The sequence below is a fragment of the Plasmodium vivax genome, chromosome 12, assembly GCF_000002415.2.
Source record: "Plasmodium vivax chromosome 12, whole genome shotgun sequence".
Classification (NCBI taxonomy): domain Eukaryota; phylum Apicomplexa; class Aconoidasida; order Haemosporida; family Plasmodiidae; genus Plasmodium; species Plasmodium vivax.
Window position 1 is genome coordinate 1,967,302 of NC_009917.1, and position 26,761 is coordinate 1,994,062.

Sequence of the window (26,761 nt, forward strand, 5' to 3'; positions counted from 1 at the left end):
AGTTAACATGGCACACCGTAGCTGTGTATATTTGCGCGATGTGTATGACATGATGGTCCATTTGAGAAACATTTCGAAACAAATGTGCACACTTGTGTTAGAAGTCAATGGAGGGCATCCTCAAAAGGGAAGGGGGAAAATGCTATACTGTCTATGGAACACCGCTATGTAGAAGGAAAAGGTTTTTTTTTTTTTTTTTTATTTCTCATCCTGTCCTATTTTTTACGCTTTACGTGTGTATTTTCACGTGCGTCCGCGTGGGATACATGTCATGAAAGACCCCAAACGATATGGCTATAGAAAGGCGGAATAACCTTCATTTTTTGGTTAGCAAAATAGTGAGTTCCTGTTTTAAAGCCTGAACTTTTTTCCTGCGGTCACTTTCGCCGTACAGACACTGTAGGGCCATCTGCCTAAAAATCAGGTTGGGGACATTTAGTTTCACCGTAGTTCTTCCTTTGGGGGGGTCCTTCTAACACCGTTCTGTTAGTGTAAGTAGGTGCACAGGCAGCTAAACTGAGCGTAAGACGCGCATAAACCATATTAGGCACATAAGGCAGATTCGGCACATTGGGCAACCCCTCAGAGGCATCTAACCCTTCGCAGTACTTCCAACATGCAACAAAAAGGTGGAAAAAATAAAATAAAATAAAATAAAATAACCATCGCGTGAATAGTGCGCATATATGCTAAACGTTTTTATCTTAGTGGTAGGGAAATATTGGCAGGTGTGGTCCTCTGTGTACGTCTGTTTATGCCCCTTCTTTGGCAAACAGTTATATTTTGGGGGCCACCTTACCACGCATTTTAAAAGCCTAAAATTACGAGTTATAAAAGGAGAGACACATTATTTTACAACAAGGGTGTGGTAAATTACAGCTTCAATTTAGAGAAGGGGTAAAAAGGAGGGTTACTTAAAAAGTATTCGTCAGTGTTGCCCCTACGCTGAGCGCGTCTGCAGAGAAGCGGCATACTTGGGGAGTAGCACACGTAGGAATACCAACGCGGCGTTGAGCAAAATCCGCTGAACCAACCCGCTGCACGCATTGCATTGCAAGGCGAGACAACCTCCCCCACATAGGCACACCGCAGGAAGCTGCCAAAATGATCCAACAGAAAAAAAAGAAAACGAAGCCCCCCATAAACCTAGCCACGCTGGAAGACAAAATAAACATCCTCAATTTTATGAAGGATGACTTTGAAAAAATTCTCGACAAAGAAAATGAAATTCATGGAATAGTCACCAAGCAGCACAACACCAAGGAGGAAAAAACCTTAAATGAAAAGGAAAAAATAGACATCATTTTAAGCGAGCTGTTGCTATCCTGCGAAGAAAAAAAAAATCAACTAAATAAGTATATAAAAACTGCCAACGAAATAATCAGCCAAAATAATGACATAATTCAGAAGGAAAAGGAAGAAATTGAAAATTTAATTTTGGGAAAAAATCAAGAAATAAATTCTCTTCAACAAAAAATTGACTTGGCAAAATGCTTCTACGACGATGTAAATGATGCAATGGTGAAACTTTTTAACAACTTGGATTTATTTTTAAAAAATAAAATGAACGTGGAATTAACGATCGATCATCTGGGGAAAATCTCAAAGGGGGAGGAAAACATGGGCAATAAACCCCGGGGGGAGAATACACAACACAGCGACGAACATGTAAGGGGGTATAAAAGGGAGAACGAAGGGGAAGACCCATTTTTACAACAATTATATCACTCCATGGATGAATATGAAAAGAAAGTTTGCATCATTAAATCGTTTATGCGGGAAAATGAATTAGATCACCTCTCAGAAATGTTATTAACTGAAAAGGGAAGCGATGCTGGGCTACCTGCACAACTTCCGCACATCCCTCAAATGGAGGAGAAGAATATGAAGGGGCAAGGTAACAGTCGCAGCGGAGATCCCCACTCCAGGAAGGACAAACAGGTGAGGTACGAAGATACATGCGTGAGTAAAACGGGACAGAGCGGAATGGAAGACGATACGGGTGACGAGACTGTCAGCGGGGAGGGGGAAATGGACGAGGAAGAAAGCGAAGATGCAGATGATGGGGAAGACTTGGACGATGATGAGGATGGAGAGGAGAGCTTGGATGGTGATTCGGATGGAGAGGAGAGCTTGGATGATGATTCGGGTGCGGAGGAGGAAAGTGAAGAGTACGAAAACGACGATGAGGAGGAAGAAGTCGAAGAGGAGGATGAAGGCGAAGAGGAGGATGAAGACGGAGAGGAGGAAGAAGTCGAAGAGGATGACGACGAGGGGGGGAGCCTCACAGATGACGCAAGCGCGGAAAGCACGCAGAGAAAAAAATTCAACTCACCTGCGGAAAGTGCAGACAACTTCGGCGAGTCGCTGGAAGCAACGCCAAATGGGCATACAGAGAAAACGTGCGGAAAGAAAAAAATACTGAACGATGCAGAAACGACCATAAAGAGCTTCTCCTCAGAGATGTACAAAAAAATATTAAGCGACAATATGAACGTCCTCATGGACAAAATAAACAAAATCGATTACGACTACGTGTCTTACTTTGAAAAAAAATTAAAAAGTTAATCACTAAATGTTAATCATTAAATGTTGAAAATTAAATGTTAAAAATTAAATATTACATATTAAATATTACATATTAAATATTACATATTAAATGTTACATATTAAATGTTACATATTAAAGCACATCTTTGCATCACTCCCTTTTTCCTTTGTTTTTTTTTTTGCATAAAAGTGCATCAAAAATGAAAGTTCCACCTTTTTGTGACATGCGAAATGTGGTTATTTTGTGCGAAATTTTAAAAAGAGGGGGTTAAACAAAGAGTTCAGGTGAAGAGGTGTTTCCCTTGCGTGGGACGCGGCGGGGTGCGCGTTTTACAATTGTTGAGTGGGGGGTAGACAGGGCAAAATGTGACAAAATGGGGCAAAAAGGAGGGAAAAATGGGCAAAAGGGAGGAAAAAATGGGGCGACAAAACGCCCCCAAAAGATATTGCACATATGATCGCAACGTACGGTCACAACGTGCAGCTATAACATACAGCTACAACATATAACTGCAACGCACAGCTGCAACACACAGCTGCGACGTGACGCACGAAAAACAAACGGCGCAAGGCGAAGCGCCAACAAATTTAGCAAAGAAATGATCCACCCGTTGGAGGCGGGTTAAGAGCATTCCCCGTTTAATCTGCCATTTCGGGAAAAAAGGCACACAGGGAAGGGGTGCTTATGTGTGCATAGGTAGGTGAATGTGTTACACACGCATGTATATATACACATCAGTACGTGCATACGTAAGCACCTGCTAGACAAATGAGGGGGCCACGCATGACGTGGGGGAATTAATTTAGTCGCTCTTTTTCTTCTTCTTCCTTTTCAGCTTGGCGAAATCTGAAAATTCCATCACGTCATCCGTAGGAGCGTCAGCTTGCTGCTCCTTTTTCTTTTTGGAAATATTCTTAAAATTTTTGTCCTTGGAAAAATGATCTTGTTCACTTTTTTTCCTTTTTTTTTTTTGTTTCATCTGGTCAGGCAAAAACACATCATCGTCCAGGTCTCTGCCTACGTCAAAATTTTTGTTTATGTAATCATCCAAAAATTCGTCTTCCTCCTGTTCCTCATCCAGGACTGACCCCGTGGAATCATCATCCTCTTCGGAAGTTCCCCGAGCACCACTCACATCATCTACGCGTTTCTTCCTTCTCACTTGATATTTATCCTTAAATTTTTTAAAACTATTATTATTATATGCATTCAGAATGTCGTAAAAATATTTCTGGTATGGGTTTTTCATTAATTTAAACATTCCCTGCGTTTTCACTGGCTCGTTTTTTTCTCTTTTCTCGTTGATACACGAGTCGTGCATAAAATTGTTAAAAATGTTGAGCATGTTCACTTGTTCCTGGGCGCTTTTGTATTCTAGTGATAACTTATCTAGGATGTTAATGACGTCCTTCGTTTCGTAGCGGTACGCATATGGATAGGTAAAAGACGAATCGTGTACACTGGGGGGTGGTTCTGGAGGGCGTTGCTTCGCGGATAATTGGGACCAATTACCTGCTTTGTTGTTAATCGTCGTTTCGTTCATGATTGGTGGGGGGGGGATCGGAGCGCGCACGCTGGGGACTAAGCCGTTCGCGGTGCCACTCATTTGGGTGTTCCTCCACTGCCGATTGGTCTTGACGTTGATTACTATATCGTCATCATCGTCGTCGTCATTGCCATTTTGAAGAGGAGCCTTCTCGTCTGCGTTTTTCCCCTCGGGCGGGTTTTTTTCAAAGGAACCGCCCTCATTCGCGTCTAATTTGTCTTCACTCGCCGCGCCGCCACTCACGGTTGGGCCGCTTGCCCGCCCTGGCTCGCCCAAAAGGGGATTACTTCGCAGGAAGGTTTTATTCGCGAAGCCACTTTTGTAAACACTAAATTTGTTCATCTGAATAAAATTATAATTAAAAATTGTTATGTTCCTAAATTCGAAGAGGACATTCATAAAATTGTCGTTCAGCAGGGAAGAAAAATTATAAAACTCATAAAAGTGGGTTAGTATAGAATTGGAGTCCAGCGGATTATTTACAGATTTATTGTAAAGGAACATCTCATCATTGACGGTTGGATTTTTTTCCCCTTTATGGTATTTGTGAAACTTTACCAAGTAGGCATTTTTGGCATTATCTAAATTTTGTGCAAATAAGCTATTTTCATCGTTAAACAAAAATTTCATGAGGATGTTTTTTTTTAAAACTAAATAGCGTATCATCATCAGGGAGAACAACTGGGTCCATGGTTCCTTCGAATGAATGCTGTGTTGAAAAATTCTTTTTATAAAACTAACATTTCTTATTAAATTTCTGTCCGTAAGTATTAGCACTGTTAGCAGCCCGTAGAAATTGTACGTGTGATCACTTTCGTAATAATTTGAATTTCTTAAAATGCTATAGAAGTAGCAGTAGATATTATCGTCAATCTGGTTGGATGAATACAAAAGCAGGAACATGATGGTGAGGAAATTAATTTTTATTTTGTAGGACTCCACACTTTTTATTATTTTTAACAAGGAGAGAATGTTTAAGCTGTGCAGGTACTTCTCCTCCGCTGCCTTCTCGCTTCCCCCTCCGGAGCTGCTCTGATTTTTCAGCAGAATGCACCGGTTGTAAATGATGAAGTAGATGTTGTTCACCAGGATACTGGAAAGCACCTTCAGAATAGTTTTGCTCAGGTATCCGTACAGGCAGTGCTTGTGGAAGGAGCCGTCGTCCGCCGTTTTTTTGGGGCGCTCAGGGTGTTTGCCTCCGCGGGGGGGCCTATTGGGGGGTCCACAATGGGCAGCCGTTTGGGCAGCCGTTTGGGCAGCCACTTGGGTTCCATTTGAAGCTCCATTGGGGGCTCCATTTTGGACTTCCTTCCCCATTTGGTCCCCCCCTCCAAGGGGGTCTTCACTGCCTTCGCGGAACTCCTCCCCGCTGATCACGTTCGTCTCTCTAGTACTCGCGCCGATGGCCGAGGAATTATCGCTGTGCGCGGACTGGCTGTTGCTAGGCACGCCCACAAGCTTCGTGGTGCTTCCATTGCTCCAGTTGGACTCTTCCTCCTTGGTGGAGAATTCTCCATTCGTTGGGGCTCTTTTTTCCAGTTGGCCCGTTCGAGATAAGTTGTGGGGGGCCACCTGGCAAATGCCATACACTGGTTGGTCCTCCCGCAGGTTCCCACCAGCAGCGCATTTAGAGTCATCCTTTGGCGCTTTCCCACTTTCGCAACTTTCCCCCTCTACAGAGGTATATTTAATGTAGCTCATTTTGTCTATGCTCCATTCCTTGAGCAGGATATTCCTCTTATCGAAAAGCTCGAAAACGTTCTTCGAGAACATCTCAAAAATGTAGGTAGCAAAGTAGATGATATTTTCCGTAATGTCATTAAAAGAGTTGCTCTTAATTTTGTACAAAATGAATAATGACCTGTTCATGTTGACAATTTCGTTCTTCAACTTTTCATTTAATACATTTTCCCTGTCTCCATTTTTTAAAGATTGCATGATTTTCTCCACGCAGCATCTTAAATTGGATAATACCTCTTCGAAGAGGTAAAAAACGATATAGTGTTGCATATTTTCCATGGTTATTAAACGTTTGAGGATATTTAGAAGGAGCGGATTTCCCTTGGTAATTGATAAGTACCCCTCGAGAAGGATGTTCAGATTTGCGAATTTATTCTCCCTTTTTTTTAAACAAAATTCTTTTATATTATTCGCTGACACGAAGAAGATACTCGGTATTGAGCTGTACATGGCATTTTTCAAAATGAAAATGTACTGTAGGTACAGCTTTTTCGTGAAATTTTCAAGGGCGTATATGTAGAGTAACGAATTTAGGAAGAAATAAAAGGAAGAGAAATTATAATCTTTAAAGTTGAATCGGTTAAATAGGACATTTAAAATGTAATTAACAACCGCTCTGTTATTCTCCTCCAAAGTTTCTAAGCTCTCACTTGGCAAAATAAACATGAACACATGTTTTAAGCACTCCAAAATGGATTTCCTAATGAATACGTCTTCCCTCATTTTGTAATAATCTAGCAAAATTTTTACATACAGGATGTACACTAGTGGGTTTTTCTTAAACAGCACAACCATGTTGTTAATTCGATCGGTAAAGATATTGCTCTTGTTGTGGATAATTTCCAGGTGGATCTTTTCCTCATCTTCTGAATACTTTTCCACGTAAATTTTGTAGTATTCGCACATTAGGTTTAGGCCAATGTCGTAGAGCAGGTTATACACGCTGCTCATGTTTACCTTCCTTTTTAGCAGCAGTTTGAGCTTTATTTTGCCCCCTCGGTGGTGGTAACTACTGGGGCTGCCTCCACTACTGGCATTATTCCCACCAACGCCGTAGTTGCCGCTATCTTTATACTCGTTTCCAAGCTCGTACAACCTTCGCAGGCAAACTGGCACATCGCAATAATCGATCGTCCGGGACTTCTCCGCAAAATCATCCTCATTAGCATTGGCAGCATTTTTCTTTTCCTCATTGGCGGATATTTTCTTTTTCAATAGCTGCTTTATTTTACTTTTCCACATTTTGCTGTTTAGGGAAATTTCTTTGGCCTCCTCATCAAGCTGGAAGATCATATCCTCCGGGGTTAGCAAAAGCATTTTATTATGTTGGTTCTTCGCCAGTTGGTGGTACTTCTGCTCGTCGTTCTCACTACCAGGGGCTTCTTCCTCATTTTGGTTCTCATTTTGGTTCTCATTTTCTGTCGTCTTCCCCCTTTTTCTCTGCCTCCTCCGCATCTTCCTCAAATAGAAATTTACATTATCGTACTGGAGATTCTTTTTCCCTTTTTTCAAAACATATTTCGATACAATATGTTCCAGGTTTTTTTTTAAGGAGAACCAGACGTGGTTTACGCTGTATAACTTCTTCAAGTTGGCAATAAACTGCTCATCCGTTTTTTTTAAGCTTATTTTATTTTCCACAACGTCGTCAACGAGGTTCTCAAAGTCACATACAGGTTTCCTATTGTTCATCGGAGGAGTGGAGTTCCTCCCCCCTCCACTGGAATAATTGCCTGTTCCATGGTTGTTACTATTAAATCGTTTGCTGCTCCCTTTCTTTTCCTCTCTTCCGTACGTATTGTTGATTTTACTTTTCCAGTTCTTGTTAACGCCGAAGCTCCTTTTCTTTAAGTCGTTCTTCTCGTATTTGAAGATCTTTCCCGTTTTCTTAAAGTCCGAACTTCTTACATCCTTCTGCAGTTTTTTTTGCCCTTTACTTTTGTCCATATCGTGCACCTTTTTATTCATTTTGTGTTGTGTGCCTACGTTTTGGTGTTACCCTTTTTCCCGGTGTGCCCCTCTACTTATTGGTAGTTTTTTCACTTCCTTTTTTTTTTTTTTTTTTGGCGCTCCTTATTTTGTGAAGTTTCCACAAAACGGGGGGGATTCGCTCCTCTTCCTTCGAATTCGCAAGTGCTTACCAGTTAGTTGTCGCTCTGACTGGTGCATGGATGAAGAAGTAGATGGTGGAGGGACGCGAGCATGTTCGTCAGCTAAAAGGGTCGTCACATAATGCCTATTAAGAACTGTACGCGGTGGCCGCGGAGTGCTATTTGCGTACGCTATGCTCTAGGGCCGCTTCGTTCCGCCCGCTTCGTCGCGACTAATTCGCGTTAACAGCTTCCTCGCAACTGCTTCGCCCGCCTTCTTCTGCCTCACTTCGTAAAGCAACCCTTTATGCCATGCTACGGGGGTAGGCAAACATTCAGCCTATACGCAGGCATAGGCACGTATGCATATGTACATATATATATGCATACATATATACGTATGTATTCACGCTTACATAAGTTTATATGTTTTCCCTGTGGAAAAAACGAGCCCGCGGGGAGGAAGTTCTCCTTGCGCGCAAAGCTTCGTTTCAATAGCTTTTAAAAGCATTTCCTTTTTCCAGTTGTACGTTCCGCTCAACTGATTTAAAAAATGATTTAAAAAAAAAGAAGAAAAGGTAACGCAGGAACGCTCGCGAGTAACTACGCAACTGCGAAACTGCGCTGACACTGGCGATGAAAAAGGAAAGCACAAGGGCAACATAACATGGAAAGAAAAAATATAACGCGCTGTTCAATTGCAATATATTATATATATAAGTATATGTAATATATATATGCATATATATGCTTTTTTCTGGTGGGGCAGCCCGCAAATATTTATTTATCGCACCCGGCGAAGAGTGGCGTGAACCTTCGGCGAATGAAGGGAAGCCTGGGGGGTATAATATATATATACATACATACAGCATATGACATATGCACTTAAATGCTCACATAGCCAAATATGTTTGTAATTTTATATACACTATTTTGATATGCCATTCACTCATTCGTAAGTAGGACTGACGCATATGCGCCAAAAATTATTTTTTTTTTCCGAAGTATGCGCCGATGTAGAAAAACCTCCAAACCTTTTTCCTTCATTTTTATGAGGAACTTTTTTGTACTTTCTGCTTTGCAAGGTGGAAGAAGAAATCGATTCGGGTCTATTTCGTTGCCTTTTTTTTTTTTTCTTTTTTCTACATTGAAATGGCCAAAAATGGTAATTATATTTATATGATGTGGAAAAAAAAAAAAAAAAAACAGAAAAATGCTGAAGAAATGCAGCAGAGATATTCACCCAACGATATAGGGAAAAAAATTCCCGTCGTGATTGGTTCATTCTTTACGTGCCTGCTTCATATAAAGGCAGTTAATATTGCTATCCAATTTGGTCAATTTTTTCGATCTATTTATCCCCATGGAGGAGTTATTTCCTCACGTCATGTGGGCATATTGACAGCTCATTCGACGCATCCCCTTTTCCAATTTTCTGGAAATTTACTCGAAAAAGGTTGGAAAATTATTGGAAATTTTTTTAGCCCTTCAACGTGTTCGTTAAAATGTTTGGCCAATTGGGGGAAAAATACGTTTCTAAAGGGGACATATATACAGTCCTGTTCAAATGGTGACTAACTTGTGAGAATATTTTTTTCTCCTTTTTTTTTTTGGTATGCCCTCCATAGTTAACGTGCGGCAAATAAGTGACCTGATTATGTAATGGCTCCATTTTGTTTTTTGGGCCTATTTAATGGTTTACTCCCCACCGCTCAGTGTAATGATTTATATTTTTGTACGTACGTATGTATACCCGTTTTATCACCAAACAGGAGAAGGATAATCCGTTTTTGTTTTCTTTTTTTTTGTTAAACGCAATTGTAAAATTGTAAAAGAATTCAGAAAAAAAGAGTTAATTAAATTTTCGCTTACAAAATTGATGAATGGGAAAAAGCAAAATGTCAAACTTGCGCACGCCATCGTTTTTTCCCTTTCCCCACTGCGCGGATAACGACGGAAAGGGAATTCACACAAAAAAAAAAGAAAAACAGAAATGCTTGTGTTGGTATGTGCAGCAAAGCACTATGCACATACAGACGTCGGTGGCCAACAACGTGTCCTTTTGTCTTAAGAACTTTTGGAAACCTTACTCAGTTTCATCACGGAATCGTGCACTATGTAAAACGACCTTTCGCAAATCTTCTTCATCTGGAAGTTGATGTCCTTCATTCGGTTGGCGGTTTGGAAGATGAAGTCCCTGCGGGTGGAAGTGGTGGTGGACGCAATTGTAAAAAAGGGCATTCGTATTTTAAGCAGCCTGGCACGTAAACGCGCAGACAGCCAGTCCGATGTAACGTGAAAGAAGTTTACGCACGTGTGGGGCTCAAAAGAGGAACGCTCTCTCGCTGCCTCTCGTCTCTCTGCCTCTCCTCACTCCGCCTCTCCACCTCTTTGCGTGTCTCTTTTTTCCCTACTTGGGCGAATCGAAGTGCCTAATGGCCCCCTTGGTCGTCAAGTAAACGTCCCTTGAAAAATTGAAGAAGCTGTTTTTTACGTCGTAGTAAAACTGAGCATCCCTCAACTTGTTCATTTTTTCCCACTGGATATTTTTAAAATAACTCTGGAAAGAGTGGCTCACAATGGGGATATTCTTATACGGGTAGTAAATAGGTTTGAAGCTTATTTGGTTTCTATAAAATGGAAAATCAAAGTACAAATTTTCCAAATTTTTATTGACAGATGAATTTTCATCCTGGGGTTGATCACCGGAGTATACGTTTTGCTCTATTAGCAACCCGAAGCATTTTTTCACGGCCCTTTCTTTGGAGTATATATGAGTCCCTATACATATACTTGATTTTAAATTCTTTTCATAGGGGGATAAATATAAATCGTTATACAAGGTTTTTTTTTCTTTTTTTTTATTAAAAAGGTAATTTTTTATCATGTTATAATTTTTCCAAAGGGGATTACTTTCCTCATTTTGGTGCGCTCTCTCCAAATGGCTCCTCACTTGGTGTCCTTTCCTAATACTCTGCTGTCTTGTGTCCTCATTTTTGGGGGGCGCACTTTTGCTGCTTAGCATTTTGCTGCTTAGCATTTTGCTGCTTAACATTTTGCTGATGGCATCCTTGGAGTAAATCTTATCGAATGGTATCATTTTGTAAAAATAAAACGCATTGTTGTCTTTGGACCCTAGGCAGTTTACATTAATATTTTTGTTTATGTGCAAAAAGGAAATTCCTTTACATACCCCTATGGACTCAAATATAAGATTGTTGTTAATGTTTTTTTTTACAAAATCGTCATTATATGTGTCTACAAACTCGATGACAAATTTTTTTTCCTTATTTTTTGTTTTCGTTTTTTTTCTCCCAAATAAATTTACAGGGAAATCATGATAGTTGAAGATGTCCAGTATGTGCAATCTTTTGTTTTCCTCCCGCTCCTCCTCCTCTTCATAATCTTTATTTTTAAAAAAGCTTTCACTTAAAAAGTCAGTGCGCTGGTTCCTTTTTTTCCTGTGTATGGGGATTTCGAACTCGTCCTCATCTGCGCCATGTGGCTCTTTACTGGGTTGATGATCCTTCTTCGAGCCATTTGGCTCTTTACTTGGTTGCTGTTCCTTTAGGGGGCTACTTCCCCCTTTGTTGGGTTGCTCTTTCCTCTCTTCGCTGCTCTTTTCTGCCTCCCTTTGAATGTAGTTCTTAAAGATTAGCAACTTTTCCTTGGCCTCCGTTGTGTCATTCTTTTTCGACAGGCCTTGGTCCACCTGGGTGCTTCCATTTGTATTGGCATGTCCGTTCTTATCTCTGCTCGCGTGGAAATCATCCCTCGCCCGCCCGTCCTGCTTCTCCCCGCGAGTCTTCTCAACAGGAATGTCCATTTCATCTCCGTCAAAACGAATGCTGATGCTCTTTTTTGCTGCTTTTTCTCCCCCCCCTTTTTTTTCTTCCTCCTGGTCATTCATTTTTTCACTATTTTATGGGTAAACAAAAAAAAAAAACCAGTGGTTGAAATGTCCTCAAAAATGGGCATAAACCAAGTGTACTCGCCACACAAATATGAGCGTAAAACACAAAATGGGGGACGCGGGAAAGGTGGCAATCTATGTGCATTTCTCTTGCAACACTACATGATGGCTTTCCACGTGTTCGCTTCGTTCCCTTTGGAGTGACGCTGGTCAGGTTAAGCTGTTTCTTCTCATCGTGTTTAGCGTGCTTTCAAAAATATTCCCCTGTGGATGATGCTAATGCTGGAAGGTAAAAAAAAAAAATACCCGCATAAAGCAGGGTTATTTATTCATCAGTTATTCTGCGTTTATTGTATACTATTGTTCTGTTTATTTGTTTACGCTTTGCGCTTTATGACTTTTTTTTTTTTTTTTTTTTTGGCCGCTACAAAGGCGCTCTTCAAAATGTTCGTTTTTATAGAAAGTTTTTCTGTTTGCTTTTGACGCTACGTGACGCTTTGCTTTTTTTTTTTTTCCCGACTTGTTATTTGCCTTCTGTGTAAGAGCATTGCGGCGCGCCGCGAACGTTTCATGCATGTAAATTTTTTTCCTTAAGGAAAATGTTTCATGTTCATGTGCTGCTTTCTTTTTAGTATCCTGCGTTTGCCGCTTTTGCCGCCTTTTTTTTTTTTTTTTTTTTTTTTCCCTATTTGGAGAGGCAATAACTGCAATGACTCAGCGGCCAAACACACAATTTTGAAGAGTGAATGGGGCGTTTTAAAGTTCAATCTGAGTAAACTTGCGCAGACACGGAGGGGGGAAACATGTGAAAAAGAAAAATGAGAGGTTGAAAATGCGAAGTGGAAAATGCAAAGGGAAAAATGCAAAACTGAAAAGTGCAAAGTTACAAAATTGCAAAAGCGCGAAAAGGACAGAAGGAGCAGAAAATAACAGAACAAACTGTTACCACCTGGGGCCAAAATGACGCAGCGCTTTTACACGCACATGACGCAAATTGACGTTAACAAGATATACCTATGCGTTTATGTGTAACACTCACGGAAGCACATCCCACTGCACATTTCTTCCCCCTCGTTGCTCAGCTTTAAAGTGAATCGCTGTTGCGACCATTTTAACTCTCATAGGTAGATACGCGAGCGGGTGATTCTTAAAACGCATCCATCTTGCCAATCAAGGCGATACACTCGTTTGTTTGTTCCCTTTTTGACAGGAAAAATACGCGCATAAGTTTGGGGGCAATTCTTTGGAAGAAATTTTCCAAGCCGACACGGGGTTGTGTGCTTCGAAGTAACTGTTTTTTTTTTTTTTTCCCTTTCCACTTCACGATAATGCGCTAAGAACTACCTTGCTACATACATTTCGTGTTCGGCTTGTGCCATTGCAAGCGCAATTCACAAGGTGGCGTTACATGTACTCGTGTTTAACCGCGTGAATGTACATGCGCCTTTACATTTGCTCCTCCCCATTGCTGGGTGTACTCTGTTCGGAGGGCAACCGCGTTCACCCAATTTTAAGACCCGATTCTTCGCCCCCCGGTTGACCCCCCCAAAAGTAGCAGTTAAAATAACACAGCAGATCCCCCTTCGTCATGTGTAAAGTGCTAATTATTGACAGACCGCTCACAACAAAATCTACGGGTCGCCTAAAGTTTGCAACTCCCATTTAACCCCCGTTTACCCCTCCGAGGAGCAGCACGTAAGGAGGATGGACTCGGAGGAAACGATCAACCAAGCTGTTAAATTCGCCAAAGATGCGGTCATAGAGGATGAAAAGAAAAACTACAAAGCTGCCCTGAACTTGTACATACAAAGTTTGCAATATTTTAATTTCTTCTGTAAGTATGAAAAGAATTCAAACATCAGGGATTTAATTTTAAAAAAAATGGAAATCTACATGACGAGGGCGGAGAATTTGAAGGAAATAATTAACAAAAAGGAAACTATGGAGACAAAGGAAAAGGTAGGAGGGGGAGGAGGAAGCACAGAAGAAAGTAAAGAAAATATGAAAAAACAAATAAAAGAGTTTATTCTAAATAAAGACAAAAATGTGAAATGGTCAGATGTTTGCGGATTAGAAACAGCAAAGGAGATACTAAAAGAAGCAATTATTTTCCCCTTGAAATTCCCAAAGCTGTTTAACTCTTCTGCTTTGCCATATAAGGGTATCCTCCTATATGGACCCCCAGGGACTGGGAAGACCTTCCTAGCGTTAGCTTGCTCCAATGAATGCAACATGAATTTTTTCAACGTCTCATCATCCGACTTGGTAAGCAAATACCAAGGAGAAAGTGAAAAATATATTAAATGCCTATTTGAAACTGCCAAGGAACATGCACCTGCTATAATTTTTATTGACGAAATTGATTCCTTGTGTGGGTCCAGAACAGACGGAGAGAATGAATCAACTAGGCGGATAAAAACAGAATTTTTAATAAACATGAGCGGATTAAATAATTACAAAAATAATATCATCGTCATGGGGGCGACCAACACCCCGTGGTCCCTAGACAGTGGCTTCAGGCGCAGGTTCGAAAAGAGAATATACATTCCCCTCCCAAATGTGTACGCCCGGATGAAGATATTTGAGAAGTACATAAATGGGGGTGGAAGCGGAGGAAGCGGCGGAGGCACTGCTGGTGGCGGCGGAAGCGGCAGCCCAAGCAACATAGGAAAAGAAGACATAAAATACTTCGCAGCTGTGACGGAAAATTACACAGGCGCCGATATCGACATTATATGCAGAGATGCGGTTTACATGCCGGTGAAGAAATGCCTCCTCTCCAAGTTTTTTAAGCAAGTAAAGAGGAATGGCCAAATTTTCTACACTCCCTGCTCCCCTGGAGATCCAGACGCGACCAAAGTTGAAAAGAACGTAATGAGTTTAAATGAAAACGAATTGCTGTTGCCGCCGCTATCCGTGCAGGATTTCAAAACAGCCATATCTAACGCGAAGCCGTCGCTGTCTGTCGACGATTTGAAGAAGTATGAGGAGTGGACCCAGCAGTATGGAATGAATGGCACGTGAGCAGTGTGAAAAAAAACACCTGATAAGTGAGCATTTTTTTTTGTGACATAGTAACAAAACGTTACGCACGAATGGGCGCATTGAAAAAATGGAATTTTTTTTTTTCAGCAGCGTCACCCCTTCGTGGCGGTGCGTTTCTTTTTCGTGTCCCAAGGTGGGAAAGATAATGAGCCATTATGGCAACACCCCACGTGTGTTTATTCATTTATGTATTCATTTGGTAGCTTCATGATATTCTTTTTATTCGGAGGAGGCTGTGGGGATTAAACACTTTTCATGACCATCGGTCAATGCTTTCGTGTGACCATCGGTTAATGCTTTCGTGTGACCATCGGTTAATGCCTTTTTTGGGGGCCCCAATGTGGCAAGTGAAAATGTCCCACTTGGGCAGCTTTCCGCGTTGCACACGGGGGGGGGAATAAATATTTCGCTTTTTTTTTTTTTTTTCGGTTAACGCATGGTCAGAATGATCATATGGTGGGGAGTGTCTATCGGCACAACAAAAAAAAAAGGCACCATGTGGAGCCACATAGGAGTGGTCCCCACTGCTAACAAAAGTGGGGTGGAAACTGCAAAGGGGCCAACTACTACACCGTTTAGGCCACTGTTCACAAAAAAATATAGACAAAAGTGTGGGGAAGCGTATCACCCATGAGAGGCGCACACACAAACAATTATGCAATCGACGCGGAAAAGAAATTTGACGTCATGCAAAATACTCACTGGAGGGGTGAAGGCCTAACTCATATGCTTCTCCTCAAATCAGACAGCTCCTTCCTCAGGAAAACTAAATTGTTCAAACATTCGCATGACATGTAATGGTCATATATACTGGAGGTGTCCTCCCCGTCGCAGATTTTTTTTCCATAAATTTTTTGGCAGATTTTCTCCGAAAAAGGCGTTATGCTTTTCCGCTTGTAGTGGAGAATATGCTCATAACAGTACTCGCAAAGTTTCCTATTGAATTCTTCACTGGATAAGATAAAATTGGCATTTTCACTTTGTTCATTTTTTGCGTTGGTACCATTTTGCCTATTCGCACTTCCCTCCCTTTTTTTATACAAAAAATGGGTGCCATTCATATTCAAAATGTAGTTGACGATGTGGTGCAGGTGGGGAAATATGCTCATCAAAATGTTCATCATGACGTAATTTTTACAATACAGCGTTAGCGCTAAAGCATGAATAGGCAATTTTAACAATAAAAAAAGTCTTAATAAAAACCAGATGATGTCATTTTTGTGAATGCAGCAAGTTTCAATAAATGAAATTTTTTTTTTTTTTTTTTTCTGCCCAACATTTTTATCCTCCCCGCACTTTGCTTTCCCCTTAAGATCCACAATGGTGGAACAAATATAATTGTAAATTCTTTTCTTAATTTTATATTTTAAGAACCTCTTGGGATATTCCGTATTCTTCACATTACACACACGAAAGAAATAGTATAAATATTTTAACGTGTTGTAAATAGGTATGTATTTATAAACAGAAGGGGCAAAATGCGTTTCCAGAAAATTGTAATTTGTGAGTTTATTGTATATATTGTATGAATATAAATTTTCGCGATACTTGTTTTTTTCATTTTGTATTTCCGTCTTGGACACGTTGCGCGTGTATTCTTCGCTCACGCTTGAGGTGTCCTTCCTTTTGAGGTCCCCCTTCTTCGCCCTCCAGAAGTTTGTGTTAAAATGGCTCTTAAACGATTTATATATGTCGATGAGAAAGCACTTCTGTGGCCCCTGCTGCGAAAAGGACTTATTAATAACTTGGTTTTCTTTTTCCACTTTGTCAAAAATTGCTCCCAGCATTTTCATGTGGTTCATGTGTTTTGTGAACTCTTGGTAGTTCTCTTTGAAAGTGCTCGACATGTTTTGCGGTGGAGAGGCGTTACCGATACCGTTACCGCGACTGACGTCGTCGCCCTGGAGTTTCTCCCCACTGGGGTGATCCGCCTCACGACGGTCTTCATTACTACCGCTGGGGGGGGTCCTTTTAGAGCCATTTCGCTTCTTCCCTTTGCTATTTTTACAATCCCCCTTATTGTCCTTTCCCCTGGGATGGTTTTCCGCGTGGGTGTGCTGCGCGGCTCCCGTCTTCTCTTCCCACATGGTGCCACCCATATGGGCTGACTCACTACCATGGGGCACCGTTCCTGAGTTGTCAAAATTCACAAAATGGAATTCCCAATCGGTGTAGCCCTGCTGAGAGACGTCAACAGGGCAGATTCCCCAAAACACGTTCTGAAACAAACTCGATTTGAAAAAGTACGAATGTGAGAAAAAGGAGAGAACGTCCACCTTTAGGCCCGTCACAAAGTAGTACAGTTCGAACCACAGCATGTTGTAAATGTAGTAGCACACGATGTTCTGCACCAGCAGGATAAACCTGATGTAGATGTTTTTCACTTCTGCGAGGTCCACACTTTGTTCGTCTTCTAAAGGTGATGAGCGGAGTCCCCTCTGATTGGAGGGGCATCCCAAAACGGAGAAATTACACGTGTGTAGCTTGGCGAACGAATCGATATTGTTTAACAAAAAGGCTATCACATCCTGGTTGTAAAAAAACTCGCAGACAATTTTGTTCATTTGGAATTTCTTGAAAGTGAAGGTTTTGATTTTCAGGGAGAGTTTATTTCTTCTCTCTGTGTGTAGTGGCTCTTCATCCAGTACGTAATGATTGTTCTGGTTTGGGCTACCTCTCTCTGCGGCGCGGCTTCTCCTGCTCAGCATGGCGTCAGCGGTGTGGGCACTTCCTAGCAGGAATTGAAAGAGACTCACCCCATCTGCCTTCCCCAATTTGGGGTTGTTAAAAGCGTTTGCGCATGAAAGGAGAAAGAGGAAGTTATCACGGTTGGGCTGGTTGGTCTGGTTTGCCCTGTTCGCCCTGTTTGCCCTGTTTGCCCCATCCGCATGGTCGTCACAACTGCCGTGCATCCCTGCTAAGGCGCTCTCCATGATTTTCCTTTTTGTCGTTTCCCCCAGCCCGAAATAGTTGCAATGCAATGAGTAGTCTCTCCCCTTATTTTCAAAGAGGGTATAAAACAGGATGGACATGAAGTTGATCAGACCCTCCGCATACTTAATATCATTTCTGAGACTCATACAGAGAAAGTACATGCAATAAAATTTCCGAACGTCGTATATGCCCAGATAGTTCTGTACATTAATGATGAATAGGGAGCAGACGTTGTACCTCTGGTTGGGCAGGCAAAGCTGCATGAAATCGTGGGGCATATAATTGCCGAGGGCATATATCAGGATGGCACTCACGTAGGGATCCATTTTCCTTATAATGTTGATAACTACCTCTGCCATGTGAAATTTGCAAAATTTTCGCAACATTTTTAGGAGAACCATGAGGTGGAAGACGTGCCTCCTCTTCAGCACGCACAGCAGGTATAGGCCAGCGTAGTACACGTTGCAGTTTATTTTGTACGCGTAATCGGTGTGCACGTCGAACGGGGGAACTCGCCCGCCCGTCGCGCGGTTGCTCAGTTGGTGGGCAGCATCGTTGGCAGCAATGTTGGAAGCAACGTTGGAAGCTACTTTGGAAGCAATTTTGGAAGCAATTTTGGTCGCTCCGTTTGACACTCCTATGGACGCTTCCCCTGCCGCTTCCGCCCCCCCCTTCAGCCTCAACAAATGCAGAACCGCGCAGTAAACGCGCTCATCTTTCACACCCTCCTTGAGAAGGCCAATTTTGGGCGCGTCGCTGGGGGACACACTTGTGCCCATCTCCTTCAGAAACGAAATGAATTTTTCCTTTAATTTTTTGTTCGATTTGTCTACCCCTCCGTTTTGCTTCTCTCCATCTTTCCGCTTTGTCCCCCCCGCTGCTTTCCTATTTTCTCCCAAAGGCGGTTCTTCACCCGGATGGGCATCGTTCACACCAAACACTCGACGAAACAGAGCCTCCTCTAACCTGCTGGTGGAGCTCCTCTCTCTGTACCGCTTCGACAAAAAGAGGGTGTATAAAACCGCAGAGGATATATTCAAAATGGCATCGTCTCTTCCCTTTCTAGTAAACATGTCATAGTAAGGAGAATTACTCAGCCTGATGACGTAGTTGTAAATAATTTTATATGCCGCAACGTAGAGGTCATTCAGCTTGTTAAGCGATTTATACAAAACGATGTCCAAAATGTTGGTAGCGAAGATGTGCCAAGTGACGTATTTCGTTACAATGTTAATGATGATTCCGCCAAGTTTTTTTTTTCTCCATTTTGAATCATACACAGGTTGGTACTTCCCACTTTTGTAGGAGTATGCGTCACTGTACAGTTTGAAATATTTAAATAAAATTGTGTTAATGTAGCTGTTTATTTTGAAGCTTATTACGTCGTAAGAAGCGGGGGGTGGAAACGAATTGGCATGATTTGTGTTCCGCTTGTTTGTTGCAATTTTTTTCGACTTCTCTGGTTCAGTCGTCCCTGGTGTGTTTGTCTTTCCAGACGTGTTTCTCTCCCCCTTGAGAGGTAACGCCTTTTTCTTTTCCCCCTTCCATATTTGGCTGCACACGATGTGTATGCACAATCCCATGTGGTGCACCGTGTGATGCAAATGGGCGTTGTAATCATCTGCAAAGCGGGATAGCCCTACATGCCGGTAAATCACTAGCGGGCAATTGACATACCTCTGGCTGCCAAACAGGGCGACACACTTTAATGCGTTTAGGAGGCAAAACTGGTCGGGGCACTCGCTCACACTTATTACGCTCATCCTGTTGTTGCTGCTCAGGTAGACGTAGCAAGATTTCTCCCTATTCTCGAGCTCTTCCAGAATGGAATAGAAGCTGTATTTCAGCACCGTCCTGTTTAGCTTACTTGCAATTTTGTTTCCACGGTGTGTTATATGAGGAATTGCTGAAAGGATGAAATTTTCCAGCAAGGTGTTATGCCCCTTCCATGTGGAGCGGCCTTCAAACGTTTTGCCAGCTTTTCCCAAGTGAGCGTCCCTCTCCTCATACTGTTCGTTCGTTTGGTTTCTACGCAAAGTAGGCCTATCACTTAAAGGGGCACTATTTGTAATGTGCCTAAAATTGCTGAGGTGGAGAAGCGCTTCCTCTTTGGATCCTTCCCATCGGTTCAAGTCTACACGATTCAATTTTTTTTTCAATCGAACCAGACTTTTATAATTTTCTGAGTGTTTATTTAGCTTGTCTTTGAAAATGCTCTCAAATAATTTGCTCTTTTCGTTTGGCTTGCTCCCCTCCGATGGGCCCAGCGTGAAGAAGTCAAGGGAGGGTGCCTCAACTGGACACTCGCTCGGTTGGCAATTTTTCAATTCCTCAAAATGGTTGGCACTTCCCGCAGATGGTGCCGCTGCCCCGTTTAATGATCCCATCATTGGGGCATGTTCCTCATTTTGCGTCCCCTTGTCTGCATGTGTTTCCCCCTCACCATTCACCGTTCCCCCCTTCGCACTTGCAGAGAGTCCGTTTGTAAATTTGCCACGCGTCTGCTTGTATGCCCTATTAATGCCATACAACGCATAAACGACGTAGTAGTACAGCAAATAGGTGTAATAACTTGGGGGGGGCCACATATATTTTATCGGGGCCGGCAGGGCGTAGTAATGCGCGCCATTCGAGTAATTCTGCCCCCTCACAACTTCCAGATAGTCTACCCTCGTGCTGAAGGTGCGCGTAAATTCAAAATCGTAGCAATTGTTCCTGTCTACATAAATATGCAGAAAGTGAAGCGAATTGTCATAATTAAGAAACACGTAGTGGAAGATGTCGAAGAGAGCGTAGAAGCAACTTGGCTCGATAAATCGGTTGTCCCTATTTAGAGGCAAAATAAAAACGTTTTCTGATTTTAGAAAATATTCCTGCTTATCTGCATCTTTGCTTTTTACTTTACTAATTTTAAAGCAGAATAAATTGTAAAATGCGTCCAGCACTATTAAAAATCTTTCGCTGATTAGGTGGTTCATTTTGGGTGTATTCACTGAAGTGGCCTCGTTGGGCTGTTTGTTCGTCTCCCCTCTTCTCTCCCCGTCTTCCTCTTCAAGTAGGCCCCTTTTGTCGTAGTAAACATGGGTCAATATAGGCCTATAGAGCAGCTTTATAGACAACGTGTAGTTGCTAAACCGCAAAGCATTATTTATGTTATAAAGGTATATCACATAATAGAAGTTATTTTTGCTTATCATTTCTTCATACCAGCGTGTCAGTTGCGTTACGTACTGTTGTTCGTTTTTTTTTCTTTCATTTGTTTTTACTTTGGCACCGTAAGTGTCATCATACGGGGGGACTCCATAATGGGAGCTATCTCCTTTGATGTTTTTTTTTTTAAAATTACTTGCTCCTCCTTCACACACACTTGCATCACTCTGTAGGGAAGTGCTACTTTCGTATGAAAAGCTGCTCTCCCCGTTTTGGTCTTCACTATTGCGGCGCTTTTTCCCCAAGCTAGCATCCTTCTTTCCATCTTCCGCGTTGCCAAAAATTACGCTCGATTGTGCGAAAGCTTCCAATTTGCTTTGCAACTCGCTGTAGTAGTTATGTGTAAGGTGCGTTTTCTCATCAATGTGCGGTTCTGCAGCGTGGGGTGGGTTTTGATCACCACTTGGCCCCTTTTCACCATCTTTAGGGGGAACTTCTCCCGGGGTTGTCTCCTCCCCTGTGCGCTCTTCCATCAGATAAGCCCCTAAAAACACATTTTCATCCTCCTTCAGGAAGAAATTATTGTAAAACACGGAGAACGGCTTCGTATATATGTTCCCCTTGTTGGTGTTAAAATACTCCTCAAAGTATTTGTAGTACATGTCCGATTCGTTATGGTTAAAGTTGAAGAGATAGTTGAGCAGCTTCCATTCCTCCACAGTGCGATGGTCTCTGTTCGCTTTGGAGATCTCCGTTTTTTCGCGGACGTCTTTGCCCCTCGGGGGGCCTTCGAGCGGTGGGGCTGGCTGCGCGTTCGATTTGGACGATTTGGACGATCTGGACGACCCGTCTGATTCGAGCGACTCGAACGATTCGCTCTCTCCGTCTGCTTCTCCCTCTCCGTTTGATTCATCCTCCCCGTTTGATTCATCCTCCCCGTTTGCTCCTTCCCCTCCATCTGCTTCTCCCTCTCCATCCGCTTCTCCAAGTGCACTGCGCGCCGTTCGCACCTCCGCAGTCCCGTAGTCCATGCTGAACAACTCGAAGCTCATGCTGCCCTCGCCAGTCATGGCCCGCCTGAAAAAGATGCCGCCCCTCCCAGCGCCCAAGTCGTCCTTCCTCTTGAAGTGCCGAAAATTACTTTCATCATATTTGTTGTGCAAACATGTGACAAAAAAAATATCATCAAACAGCCATCCCGCAGGATAGTTGTGAAAAAAAAACTTCAGATAATCATCAATAAAAAAAGAAAAGGCTTTTTTTTGAAAGCTGTAAATGCAGATGGACTTAAAAATTACCAGCATATATGTGTTGCTAAAATTGGAGTAGCATTTCTTCACGTACTTAAAAGGGGTTATAATTTCCTTTATGTTTACGACATTTTTCTCGTGATTATTCAAATTAAAATTATTTACGTTCGCATCAAACATGACGATGTTATTTAGGCCAATGTAGACCCTCTGACTCTTCTCATTTGTATAGTAGTTACTATTATAGTGGAATGTTTTGCTGTTACTATATATGTCATTTAGGTACAAAAAATTTTTCACTTTGATGTAGTGGTGCCGTTCGTCTTTCCCATTCGCATGAAACAGCTTGAAATCGTTAAAGACGAAGGATATGTTTACATGTGTGTGTTTTATGCTATTCTTTTTATGGCTAGCCAATCGATTTCTGCAGATTGGGGATCTCTTTTTTGCGCTTCCCTTGGGGTGAACACCATCTGGAGAGGCTACCCCTGGTGGAGGCGAATGATCCCTCCCTTTATCTTCATCATTCCGATGAGGAGAACCATCCTGGTGATTATATTCTAGGTGGTTCACATTTTCACTTGACCCATCAGGGGAGGAAGAGTCCTGCTTCATCGAATAGTACAAAGTCCCATTCGTGTTAAAAATGTAGTAACTGTTTTGATTTACAGAAATGAGAAAAAAATTATGTTGCTTGTTCCACAGGAGGAAGTTGTAATAATGGGGTGAATTGCTCCACGCATTAAATGTGTCTATTGTGAATATGCTCTTTTGGAAGGTATGCTTGCACACGTATGGATAAATCCCATATGCTTTTACGACCAAATTTTGGGTTATCACTAGGATCATTTTTCTGTAGATGTTCATGCTCACGTCTATTATGGAGGAGCCCACGTATATGCCAATGACCGGTTTGGGTTTTCTCTTCCTTACGTTGTTATTGCTGAAATGGGTTTCATTATGGGGGGTTGTTAGTTCTTCCTTGTGCGTGGCATCCCCTCTGTTACATTTATCCCTCCTGCAGTGGTTAGGACTACTTCCTTGTTCCCTCCCTTCCTGCATTTTCTTTTTTTGCATTTTTTGACCCTCTCTGCTTGACATTTTCTCCCTATTGAAGTGCCCCGCGTGGACTTTCCTCCCAGAGTGGTAACAGGACTCACTTTTCGGGACATTGAAAAAATGACGAAAAAAGGAGAAAATGTAAAAATCTCCCTCTCTGCTTAGTAGCAACACATAATCGTTGTGCTCGCTAAATTCTACCTTTACTATTCCTTCCTTGGCGATTCGTCTCATGCGCTTATTTGTTGGGCCCATTTTTTTGCTCTTTATGAACTTGTGCAGGTTGTTTTCTCGGTTGGCGCTGTGCAGGTAGGTGGGTCTGCAGCGCTCCCAGCCCGGCTGGCGCTTCGTCCGACTGGCACTGCCGTTACCGCTGCGATTGGCACCGCTTCGATTGACACCGCTTCTACTGCCATCATTGTTGCTCCTTTTTTTTTCCCGCCTCCGTTTTTCCGTGTCACCCCCGCGCGACGGAAGCAAGCCGCGCCTCAGCCGGTCGCAGTACGCCTCCACATGCTGAAGGGCGGAAAATCTCCCCACGCGCGCCCGAACTTTCCACCCTTTTTTGGAGGAATAATATACACGGCCAGTTTTTTTTTCCAATTTTTGTTTTTCACTAATTCGTTGGAGATGACTCAACATGTGCTTGCTATCTGCACGCGCGTGGTTCCCTCTGCACATTTTATTATTTTCCTCTTTAGTTGTTCTGGCCAATCTGCTTCCCCCCCTTGCTCTTCTCCTAAAATAAATTCCCCTAAGACTTACAATCTGTGTGTTAATAACAACCTTGTTCACACCATCGTTACTATCGCCCCTGTTTCCGTTTGGAAGCAATTTCTTCTTATGTGCGTCATTTTTTCCATCGTTGGGAATGACGCTGCTTCGAGGCGCCCCCCTGGCTTGACGCGAGGAGGCAGCCAAGACAGATTTCACATTTTCCGAAATGAATATTTCATCCGTGTTGTAAGAAAAAAATAAAATGTTACTTTTCGTTATCATCAGGCAATTGGAGGGAATGGGGAGGTACAGAACGGTCAGCAATTTTATACGCACATATTTATGAATTTTTTTTTTCCTATATTTTTTCTTAATATAGGTGATGTAAGCATAATATTCATTTTCATTTTCACTGGAATCATCATCAGAATATTCCAAAATATTTATCGAGTGTGCATTCTTTTCATAGTCCAACATAACAACGTCGTTCTTGTTCGCTACATTATACGTGTAGACATATTTCAAATTTGTGCTGACGATATATATAGTGTTATCGATGGGCGATAAAACCACCTTGCTGTGGTGCCCGTACGTCCCAACATGGTCACTTTTTAAAGCGTATAAACTTACGAAGGAAAAATCGTAATTGTCAAACACGTAGAAGCAAATTTTCGTGATTATGAAGACGAAGGAGTTGCAAAAGCTGGTATTTATGTAAATTACTTCGTCGGTGAATGTTTCGTCGGCGCTGTTGCTCGGGGCGTTTCCGCCCAGCGCCGCGTTATTTGGGCCATTCGGGCCACTGCGATCACTGGGATAAGTGGGATCACTTGGGCCATTCTGCTCATTGCGGAGGTGCTCCCGCTCGTCCGCTCCACCCCCACGAGTGGGGCGTTTGCTCCCCTCCTGCTTATTTCTCGGCGCGTAGACTTTTTTGCAAAATTTTATCTCATCCTCTTTATCCAAACATAGCATTTTCGCGTACGACCTCCCCCTATACGTGTTCGCCTTAACGGAAAAATTCAGACGCACATGTGCGCATGGGCACTAATTCATGGGGGGGGTGCTCTGTTCGGGACTCGCCAAACGGAGGCAGTTTCGTCGTTGGGAGTTTACCAAATGGAAGCAGTTCCCCCGAGGAGGATTCCCCCAATGGAACCAGTTGCACTGTCGAAAAAGCCCCCAAGGGAGATGCACAATCCTCTGTTGTGCAATGACCCTCCTTTGGGCTTACGGAAAAAATAGCCACAAAAAAAATAATAGCAATAAACTAAAAGGAAGCTCGAATGGGGGGAGGGCATCCATTTATTCACAAAAAAAAAGGAGATCCAAATAACTCCAAAAATGCACAATAAGCCGCACATGTGCTGTAAATATGCGTACATTATCATCATTGCATTGTTTTCGTTTGCTTTTCTTTCCTTTTATTTTATTTTTTTTTTTCCATTTGGCTTCCTGCAATGGGGGGTAGGGGGAGTGTGCCGAATAGGGAACAGGGGGATCTGCTTTTCTTTCCCTTTTTTCAGAATTTTTTTTTTTTCACCCTGCCTTAATCTCGATCATGCACTCGATTCAGTCTCCCCCGATGGAAACCCTTGCGAAAGAGAGCACCTGGGGAGAAGCCATGAGGAAGCGCGTGTAGGTAAAAATAACAGCCCTTTCTTTATGCGTGTACGCTCTATGTGCACATATGCGTATATCTGGTAAGCGCGCTATGGGGATGATCATGCAAATATACTCTATCGCGCATGCGGTTGAAGGCATGTGCACGGGCGAAAACGGTGATCTACGAAATGGAGCCTTTTTGCTTACATTACCGATTTTTCTAAGAGAAAAATATCTTATCCGCCACGATTTGTAGCGCGAAAAGGGGGACTGAAAAAGGCGGTGCAAACACAGAACAGTGCAGCGAATGCGTATGTGCGCATAGTCTATGCACGTACGCACCTACGTGACTTTGCGTGTTTGCACGTTTGCCCGGTAGGATTAAAAAGCTTGCAGCGAATCGCCGCTTGGGCGCTCCTGAAAAAGGGAGGCGCTAGAAGTACGCAGTAAGAGAAAATATACATCACAGGCACGCATGAGCTAAATCGTAGAATCACTTTCCTAAAAAAAGAACCCACCCCTCCATAGTATTAATTTGGCTGACTAGTTTTGCCTCCCATTTTTCTGCCACATCTATTTGGTATAAAAATGTACTAAGTTAAATAAACTCTTTCTACAGCACAGCGACAGAAAGAAAGGCCTACCCCTTCTATTTCTATGTAGCATAGCATAAATCACCTTGCATCGGAAAGCCACGCCTCCTACCCACAGGCTGAGTAGTAAAAAGCTTCCTTAGGAGATAGAGATAGTCTCCCAAGCTCATTTAGCTTTATTCCCGCATTTCATTTTGCCATAAAGAGCAGAAAAAAGGATATGTAGATAGTTAAGAAGCGTAAAAGGTATGATGTAACTTGTTGGATCCAGCTTTGTATAATATTCCCCCCCCCCTAGCGCTTTAATAATTTTCATTTGTTTCCCAAAAAAGCAAGTTGTAATGTCAGAAATGTTCCATGGCATTAAAAAGAACTTATGGCTTTTCATGTTTTCCAAAAAAACAAAAAAAAAAAAAAAAAAAAAGTTTCCCCAAAATTAAAGCGACAAACTAATTTTTACATATAGGTATTTGTATACACACGCATGTATGTACAAGTGAGCATCTGGAAAACGCTGATTTAAAGATTTAAGTCAAGTTCAAACGTACACATGTATATACATACGTGT

At 42.3% G+C, this 26,761-nt stretch overlaps 5 protein-coding genes across 5 annotated transcripts, besides 11 other annotated features; 2 read left to right on the plus strand and 3 right to left on the minus strand.

The window, feature by feature from the left end:
- Nucleotides 1-1,104: 1,104 nt before the first annotated feature.
- On the plus strand, nucleotides 1,105-2,568 carry PVX_117575 (hypothetical protein, conserved; the record flags this gene model as incomplete). The annotated part of the gene is made up of 1 exon (XM_001615759.1): nucleotides 1,105-2,568. One exon carries the CDS (start codon nucleotides 1,105-1,107, stop codon nucleotides 2,566-2,568), a length of 1,464 nt encoding a protein of 487 aa, XP_001615809.1.
- Nucleotides 1,237-1,263: a microsatellite.
- Nucleotides 2,569-2,570: 2 nt separating the features above from the next.
- Nucleotides 2,571-8,602, minus strand: PVX_117580 (hypothetical protein, conserved). Its single transcript, XM_001615760.1, has one exon. The coding sequence runs from the start codon at nucleotides 7,803-7,805 to the stop codon at nucleotides 3,354-3,356; it is 4,452 nt and encodes a 1,483-aa protein (XP_001615810.1). The 5' UTR covers nucleotides 7,806-8,602; the 3' UTR covers nucleotides 2,571-3,353.
- Nucleotides 6,703-6,737: a microsatellite.
- Nucleotides 8,603-9,906: 1,304 nt separating the features above from the next.
- PVX_117585 (hypothetical protein, conserved) lies at nucleotides 9,907-12,233 on the minus strand. Its single transcript, XM_001615761.1, has 2 exons — nucleotides 10,342-12,233; nucleotides 9,907-10,124 (listed from the first exon to the last, which is right to left on the minus strand). The coding sequence occupies exons 1-2, from the start codon at nucleotides 11,835-11,837 to the stop codon at nucleotides 9,995-9,997; spliced, it is 1,626 nt and encodes a 541-aa protein (XP_001615811.1). The 5' UTR covers nucleotides 11,838-12,233; the 3' UTR covers nucleotides 9,907-9,994.
- Nucleotides 12,234-13,544: 1,311 nt separating this feature from the next.
- On the plus strand, nucleotides 13,545-15,603 carry PVX_117590 (ATPase, putative; the record flags this gene model as incomplete). The annotated part of the gene is made up of 2 exons (XM_001615762.1): nucleotides 13,545-14,428; nucleotides 14,489-15,603. 2 exons carry the CDS (start codon nucleotides 13,545-13,547, stop codon nucleotides 14,862-14,864), a joined length of 1,260 nt encoding a protein of 419 aa, XP_001615812.1. The 3' UTR covers nucleotides 14,865-15,603.
- A 4-nt stretch (nucleotides 15,604-15,607) lies between these two features.
- PVX_117595 (hypothetical protein, conserved) lies at nucleotides 15,608-24,970 on the minus strand (the record flags this gene model as incomplete). Its single annotated transcript, XM_001615763.1, has 1 exon — nucleotides 15,608-24,970. The coding sequence occupies one exon, from the start codon at nucleotides 24,968-24,970 to the stop codon at nucleotides 15,608-15,610; it is 9,363 nt and encodes a 3,120-aa protein (XP_001615813.1).
- Nucleotides 18,640-18,659: a microsatellite.
- Nucleotides 20,551-20,572: a microsatellite.
- Nucleotides 21,488-21,524: a microsatellite.
- Nucleotides 22,280-22,307: a microsatellite.
- Nucleotides 22,457-22,497: a microsatellite.
- Nucleotides 23,606-23,648: a microsatellite.
- A 607-nt stretch (nucleotides 24,971-25,577) lies between the features above and the next one.
- Nucleotides 25,578-25,613: a microsatellite.
- Nucleotides 25,614-26,123: 510 nt separating this feature from the next.
- Nucleotides 26,124-26,157: a microsatellite.
- A 120-nt stretch (nucleotides 26,158-26,277) lies between these two features.
- Nucleotides 26,278-26,326: a microsatellite.
- Nucleotides 26,327-26,761: the final 435 nt, after the last annotated feature.

What these genes read in the sequence shown, in the direction of transcription:
- PVX_117580 (XM_001615760.1), bottom strand. Translation starts at nt 7,805, where the DNA reads ATGAATAAAAAGGTGCACGATATGGACAAAAGTAAAGGGCAAAAAAAA.
- PVX_117585 (XM_001615761.1), bottom strand. Translation starts at nt 11,837, where the DNA reads ATGAATGACCAGGAGGAAGAAAAAAAAGGGGGGGGAGAAAAAGCAGCA. An exon ending in AGGCACTTCGATTCGCCCAA is followed by an intron (nt 10,125 to 10,341) that starts GTAGGGAAAAAA and finishes TTCCACCCGCAG; the next exon opens with GGACTTCATCTTCCAAACCG.